Below are 8,329 nucleotides of genomic sequence, written 5' to 3' on the forward strand. Positions count from 1 at the left end.
AAATGGGAGCAGGATATAAATATTCTTCAACTGCATATTTTGTACATTGCTTATTTTAAATACTTGAAACATTCACTCTCATGCTTTACGTGAAATGGTTTCAGCATAAGTAGGGAAGAGTTATTGAAACGGATGTCCATGTGCCGCCTCTATGTTGATTGAGGCAGGCGGGATTCCCTTGAGTACCATTTGTTGGGGGTCAGGGGAAAGGAAGGGTCTTGCCTTCTCTTTCTGTTCAAGATCCCCATGGACAATTGGTGGGCCACTGTGTGACACAGAATGCTGGACTCAATGGGCTTTGTGCCTGATTCAGCATGGCTCTTCTTATGTTCTTATGTGTACATTAAATAAATGGACAAATTTGTGTCACAATTTGCTTAAGCTCCTGTTTGAATCTTTGTGGGTTCAATTACATTTGTGCATATTTTAACTCAGGTTATTTAAGCAGTTAACCTCCATACCGGTGTACATATGAGCATATGATTTTTGCTAATTGCTATTGCTTAAGCCCTGGCTCATTGGACAAACCATCTTTTGCAACTCAGAACCCTTAGTTTGACTGTCCAGACTGATTTACATTTACATTTATCACCATGAATCAGTAATTAAGTCTAATATTTAAGGGATCTATTTAGAAGCAATTTTCAATAACACTTGGCACCACTAAATTAATATAGGACTCAAAATACTGTTCTAGTGAAGTGTTTTTTAAAGAACTACATTTGTAGTTCCCATTGAACTTTGATTTAGTTTTCAATCATGGAACAAGTCAAATAAAAACTTTAAACAAAAATAATCTAGTAAATGTGACAAATGAATGTCCTCTTCTTCATTCCATACATTAAGAATTGACATGCCTTTTAATAATCTTACAGCTTGTGAGGAAATAAAACTGACTTTTACATTCTTTTTTCACACGAACCAGATTGGGATTAACTTTTCATTTAATACATTTTGTTTCAGATTTTTGCAAACTCTTGGACATTTGGGTAATGATGTACATTGTTTTACCACATAACGAAAAGAGAACATTGAAACTCCTGTACATGTGTATTTCATCATCATATTTATTATTTTCATTTGAAGTTGAGCAAGAAAATATGCATGAATAATGCTCATTTTAATATAAGTACTTGAATTCCGTATTCTCAGTCAAGAAATAATTTTATATTTTGCTTATTTGTAATTATATTTATCTTTGCTACAATGTGAACTGAAATATTTTAGATAATTTTAGGTCATTTTATATGCATTGAGCAGAATGAACTCTAACCTCCGTCCAGTAAGGTTTAGTAGCATTCCTTTGCACTGATAAGCACCAGATACCTTTTCTTAAGTTATAATTTTGTTACTGTAAAACACCCTACTGGCAATATATTAGAAAAGTGCATATAAAATGGTTAACTCAGGAAAAAAAATGATTACAATATAATCCTATTAATATGTGTTACAAATGTTAGCTTTGTGTTCTTACTCACAATACATAAATTTTATATAATGAATTACTTTTTGTGTTAAGAGTAATAAATCAAGGAAATGTTACATTAAAAGGAAAGTATTGTATTATTTTAGGATTCTGTATTGACTTTAAGAGAGTAAGAATTTCTTGACATCCCATATTCTGGAAGGATGGCTTCCTGAAGATAGGTAGTCTTCAAAAGACAGTCTTCCAGATAAAAATGGAGGAACTTATTTTTAAATTGTTTACTCTTGAAATCTTGATCAGGAAACTATTATTGTTAGTTTGCTTGTTTGTTTGTTAGATTTATATCCCCCTTTCCTCTAGAAGCTTAAGGCAATATCTACAATGTTTCCCTCTTCTATTTTTCTACAACCACCACTCTGCAAATGACTGAAATTGGATACTACTAACCTACAATATCTTGCTTCTATTTTAGCATTTTGACGACATTGGCCTTCTTTTCTGAAATACATTTACGATTGTTTTGTATCAAAGTATGGAAAAATGTATAACAGGGTCAAGAAAATATCAATTCTAATGCTGTAATTAAAAAAATTGGAAATATCTAGTAATAAAACTTAGCAACAGTAAGATGGGCAAATTTAGGCCTGTACCACAATGATTCTGTAGCTGTATTTCTCAAAAGGAACCAGTTTGTACTGAATTCCAATTCAAGGTTCTTCCTTCCACTTAAGATCCCACTTTATCTACATTGTTTCCCTCCTCTCTGGAGGGAGAAACCTGGGATATGTTTCAAGTTGTTTTTCCTTTCTTGACTGAAAATAGGAAGAAAATCCAAAGGTGTTTTTTTTTTCTAGATTGTACTACATTTTCTAAATTATACATTTGGTCTTTTTTCTATTGTCAGAGAAAATATATTAATATGAAAAGGGTCTCACAAGATTAAGGGTCCTGAACAAATTACAAAATAATTGGCTTCGTATATAGATGATCAAAGTCCAATTGTATTGTCACCGTTCAGTGTGAGGTTAACTCCAGCTGTAACATCACAGACCGGGATTTCCCAAACTTTGAGGTCCCTTGGAGAGGTGCAAACAGAATCCAGAGGAAGTGTGAAGCACTTTTTAGCTGCATTGTTACAATAAATTCAGCTTTGTCAAAGTTCAGTGTATTGTTTTCATTTTTCATTTGTAATCATTTTGGAGTTTGGATTTCTAGATGATTTGTTACCATTAGGTTTACACTCAAGCAGATCTGGGAATTTTATGACTCTTGGGCCACATCTGGCTCTGTTTGGAACCCATATCGCATCTCAGACATTAACACTCTTGAAAATGTCCAAAGATACTTCAGAAGAGCCCTTCACTCCTCCACTCGAAATAGAATACCCTACGAGACTAGACTTTCAATCCTGGGCCTAGAAAGTCTAGAACTAAGACGCCTTAAACAAGATCTAAGTATTGCCCACAAGATCATATGCTGCAACGTCCTGCCTGTCGGCGACTACTTCAGCTTCAGCCACAACAACACAAGAGCACACAGCAGATTTAAACTTAATATTAACCGCTTCAAACTTGACTGTAAAAAATATGACTTCAGTAACCGAGTTGTCGAAACGTGGAACTCATTACCGGACTCCATAGTGTCATCTCCAAACCCCCAACAATTTACCTTTAGATTATCTACGGTTGACCTATCCAGATTCCTAAGAGGTCAGTAAGGGGCGAGTTCAAGTGCACTAGAGTGCCTTCCGTCCCCTGTCCTATTGCTCTCCTATATCTCCTATGCCTTTCTTCTATTCTTATATCTCTTCTTCTATTCTTTCATTGATATGTTCTATTACTATACCTTCTTTTCTATTATTTCTTAGATATATTTTACTATGAGTATCTCCTCTATAACCTTCATCATGTATTTTACTATGTGTATATTGATATACAGTGATCCCTCGATTTGCGCGTTCTCGATTAGCGCGAAACGCTGCAACGCGGTTTTTCAAAAAATATCAAATTAAAAAATAAGTCCGCGTTTTTTTCCTACACCACGGTTTTTCCCGCCCGATGACGTCATACTGATTGCTGATTGGCCAAAATCTCGACCAATCGTTGCAAACGCAAAAAAAAGCTTTGCAACTGTTGGAACTTGTTCAGACTTGTTGGAAGATGCCTCCTAAACGTTGCACACGGAGTGGAGGCGGCGACGCTAAAAAGACCAGGAGGATACTCACAATTAAAGAGAAAATTGACATTTTGGACATGCTGAAAGGGGGACGCTCTTATGCAGATGTTGGTCGGCAGTATGGGATCAACGAATCGAGTGTGCGAAGGAAGGAGGGAAGGAAGGAGGGAGAGAAGGGAAGGAGGGAGGGAAGGAGGGAGGGTTGCCATTGCCATTGCCGCCAGCGCTGCCCTGTGGGTAGCGGCGAGGAGCCCGGAAAAATCACCATTGCATTGCCAGCCTCCGAACTTGCGTCGCTCCACCTTCTGCGCATGTGCGGCCATGGAACAAAGGGCGCGCATGCGCAGATGGTGTTTTTACTTCCGCATCCAGTATAACGCGGAAATCGGTTAGCGCGGGAGGTCTTGGAACGTAACCCCCGCGCTAACCGAGGGATCACTGTATACCCACTAAAACCCTCATTGTGTATTGGACAAAATAAATAAATAAATTGGAAGTAAGATAAAATATAAATATACATGCAGCAGTGGGCAGAAGATGAAGCTGTGTGTGCTATTTAGTCAGCTGGTGAGAGAATTTTTTTCTGCATCTGCGGCACAAGAGCAGCAGCTGGGTTAAAGTGAGGCCATGATCCTACGTCCCTGAGTATATGGGCGCTGGTAGCAGAATTAATTTCAGGACATATTTTCAGCCCTCCACAATTGTTTTTGCTTTTGAAAATTAATTGCCCACCCCTTCGGGGCGGCTCACAACAATAACAAAGACAATGTAAGAACAAATCTAATAATTTAAAAAACACTAAAAAACCCATTATTAAAAGCAAGCATACACACAAACATACCATGTATAAACTGTATAGGTCCGGGGGAGATGCCTCAGTTTCCCCATGCCTGACAGCAGAGATGGGTCTTAAGAACTTTACGAAAGGCAAGGAGAGTGAGGGCAGTTCTGATCTCCGGGGAGAGCTGGTTCCAGAGGGTCGGGGCCGCCACAGAGAAGGCTCTTCTCCTGGATCTCGCCAAACGACATTGTTTAGTCGACGGGACCCGGAGAAGGCCAACTCTGTGGGACCTTATTGGTCGCTGGGATTCATGCGGCAGAAGACGGTCCCGGAGATACATTATAATATATTATACTTTGTATAAATTAAAATACAAAGAAGGAAAGAAAATAAGAAATTAAGGGAGGGAAAAGGAACGTGTATATGTGTGTGAGATACAAGTGGGAAGAGAAAAAAAGGGGTCAAAACGGTCCCTACAACATCTGTGCCTCACTCTTATCATTGATAGAAAATGGTAATAGTTAAACACATTAATAATCTGACTTGAGAGAGACCAAGACATCTTTTAAGAAACGTCACAGTTTGCTCCAGAGGGGGGAAAAAGTCACAGTCAAACAAGATGTCCACACAAAAATGTAATAGAAAATTAATGAAAAAAAAGTTGTGTGTTTTCAAGGAGACGTTGATTGCAAAAAAGATTAGTAATATCTTTAAAATTTGTGTAGCCTTGTTAACTCCGCTTATCTAAAAAGGGAATTCTTTGACCTTATTTTTGAGAAAACTAATTGGATACAAAGGTTTCCGATACAAAGAATGGGACATCCAGGGATGGTGGTAAAATTTTACTAATTCTCAGCAATGTATGTATGTATGTATGTATGTATGTATTCATTCATTCATTCATTCATTCATTCATTCATTCCATTCATTCTATTCATTCCATTTATTCATCCATTTTTATGTATGTATGTATGTATGTATGTATGTATGTATGTATGTATGTATATATGTATTTATATAATAGCTGCCCTTCTGACGGACTCAGGTGGCTTATAAAAATAAATAAATAAATAAATAAATACTGATATTTATTATATAAAATAAATATAAATTATACTGATATTAAAGCAAATGCAAAAAAAATCATGTTATTACTTGACAATTAAAATAGCAATGCTGTGGGCACCAATGAATAGGACATTTTTGATTGCAATATTATCAGTTTAGAAAATGCAGCTAACTTTAATAGAAAATATATTTAAGGCACTTTTTATACATCATAATTGTTGAATTTAACTCACACGGTATTCTGATAACACACAAAAGCTGTAGAATGACTTTAGATTAGTTCATGAACTTTAAGTGTGGTTACCAAAATAGCCCTTTACATTCAGGATTGGGTACCTGATTCTGAAAATTAGGAACAAGATGAAAACAATAGCTTTATGCTTGTGCCTTGCTGGTAGAAATCTTGCATTCCCCCTACTACCCCAACATCAACATATATTATCACTGCATCATTGCCAACATAGATCGTTTTTTCCCCGTTGGAGAGTATAAGCGCAAACTTGATCTGGAGTCTCTTGTTGTCATAGTAACATAGACAAGTGGAGCAAACCACTGGAAAATTACCTGCCTCTTCTGGAATTAAAACGGATGTGGATACAATTTCTCCTTCAGTGGTATAGGAAAATCAATGTGAGACCACTACTTAGGAAAAAAGATGTATAACACAGTATTGTGCAGTGCAGGGGGAATAAGCTTGCACGTACTATTTTTTTAATTCATATAATTTTCAAGATTGCATTTCCTTTTCCCTCCATCTTAAATAGTAGTATTTTAAAGTGATGTCTTGCAACTGCAGAAGGGTATTGAAATCTGCAAAATTCCATGAGACATTTAAAAGAATAGAAAATTGGATTTGGATCAGTTCTGGGTGCCTCATTATATACTAACCATGTTAGCCAAAGCAACAATATATACTGTATTATACTGGAACTATCACTGAAAGTTTCTGTAACTCCCTCCTTATTTATTCAGTTTATATGCTGAATACATACTGCTCAAAAAAATAAAGGGAACACTCAAATAACACATCCTAGATCTGAATGAATGAAATATTCTCATTGAATACTTTGTTCTGTACAAAGTTGAATGTGCACAACAGCATGTGAAATTGATTGTCAATCAGTGTTGCTTCCTAAGTGGATAGTTCGATTTCACGGAAGTTTGATTTACTTGGAGTTATATTGTGTTGTTTAAGTGTCCCCTTTATTTTTTTTGAGCAGTGTATATTGAGGGAAGGATGGCTGGAAAAGTGTGGTTTTAAAACTGGAGGAAGTAAGATCTGTAATCTGTACTACGTTGACCCTTCACATCCTGGACATAAATTGTTTCAATGCCTACCCTCAAGACGATGCTATAGAACACTGCACACCAAGACAACTAGACACAAGAACAGTTTCCCCCCCAAAATGCCATCACTCTGCTAGACAAATAATTCCCTCACCAATGTCAAACTTCACTAAGGCTGCATTACTAGTAGTTGTCTTATCATTCCAATCACCCATCTCCCACTTATGACTGTATGACTGTAACTGGTTGCTTATATCCTTATTTATTTATATTATATTGATTGTTTCCTGATTGCTTATTTGACCCCAGTGGCAATTATTAAGTGTTCTACTTCATGATTCTTGACAAATGTATCTTTTATGTACACTGAGAGCACATGCACCAATGACAAATTCCTTGTGTGTCCAATCACACTTGGCCAATAAAGAATTCTATTCTATTCTATTGATGACACTACTGATAGCAGGGAATGCAAATGACCCACAAGCTCCAATAATTAAAATCAAACATTGGTGGAAAAAAGATTTAAGATTAAATGTAAAGAAGCCCAAAAATAATGACAATAAATATGACCACCAGCCTTTGAAATGAAGCTACTGAAGTGACAGATAGCTTCTGCCTGCTAGGATTGGCAGGCAAGAAATCAAGTCATAAACTGGCACAAAATGCTGTGATGTGTCTCTACCCACAAAGTTTAGAATTGCCTGAACAATGTTTATTTCTGTGACCCCAAAAACAGGACTTTGAAAAAGTATGATAGAGAATCAGGCTTTTTTTTTACTGGGGTTGGTAAAGACTCCAGAAACTGATAAGGAAAAAAAAATCACAGAATAAAAGCAATCCAGAATTCTCCCTCGAGGCAACCCCCCCCCCCCCAGGCTCAAAGTATTATAATAATATAAATAATATAATATAATATATAATAATACAATATACTGCTCAAAAAAATAAAGGGAATACTCAACACATCCTAAATCTGAATGAATGAAATATTCTCATTGAACATTTCATTAGCACAACTATTCCATTTGCACAACAGCATGTGAAATTGATTGCCGATCAGTATTGCTTCCTAAGTGGACAGTTTGATTTCACACAAGTTTGATTTACTTGGAGTTATATTCTGTTGTTTAAGTGTATAATTAAGATAACATAACATAATATAACATATAATTATTATTATTTATTCGATTTGTATGCCGCCCCTCTCCGAAGACTAGTGTAGTGTAGTACTGTATAGTAGAGTACAGTACAGTACAGTATAGTATAGTATAGTATAGTATAGTATAATTTAATGTACTGTATTTCTATGCCACCCGGCTCCTGAAGGACTCTGGGTGGCTTACATCAGGATATAAAAATACTTTAAAAACATCGTAAAGATTTAAAAAACCAGTTAAAATATCTTTTGGGCACATGATGAGAAACAAGGAAAAAGAAAAGGCCGAGCAGCAGCAAAGTGGATGGACTCTATCCATCATTTCATTCTCTGAATTGCCAAGTCTAAGGCTGATTGATTGCTGGACCTCCCTTCCCAACTTTGACTGATTCTTCTGTTGCTTGGCCACCGGATCTAGGCTGCAATATCCGGA

The 8,329-nt window shown here is 36.4% G+C and overlaps 1 protein-coding gene across 2 annotated transcripts in view; it reads left to right on the forward strand.

The window, feature by feature from the left end:
* The window catches only part of CYB5R4 (cytochrome b5 reductase 4), a 41,552-nt gene extending 38,968 nt beyond the window's left edge, over window positions 1–2,584 (forward strand). For both annotated transcript variants that reach the window (XM_070733147.1, XM_070733148.1), the window contains one exon: window positions 964–2,584. In XM_070733147.1, the coding sequence (XP_070589248.1) occupies window positions 964–1,018 (55 nt within the window). In that variant the 3' untranslated portion in view covers window positions 1,019–2,584. The remainder of the gene's footprint in view (window positions 1–963) is intronic.
* The last annotated feature ends 5,745 nt before the right edge of the window (window positions 2,585–8,329 follow it).

The sequence above is a fragment of the Erythrolamprus reginae genome, chromosome 1 (assembly GCF_031021105.1).
Source record: "Erythrolamprus reginae isolate rEryReg1 chromosome 1, rEryReg1.hap1, whole genome shotgun sequence".
Classification (NCBI taxonomy): Eukaryota; Metazoa; Chordata; class Lepidosauria; order Squamata; family Dipsadidae; genus Erythrolamprus; species Erythrolamprus reginae.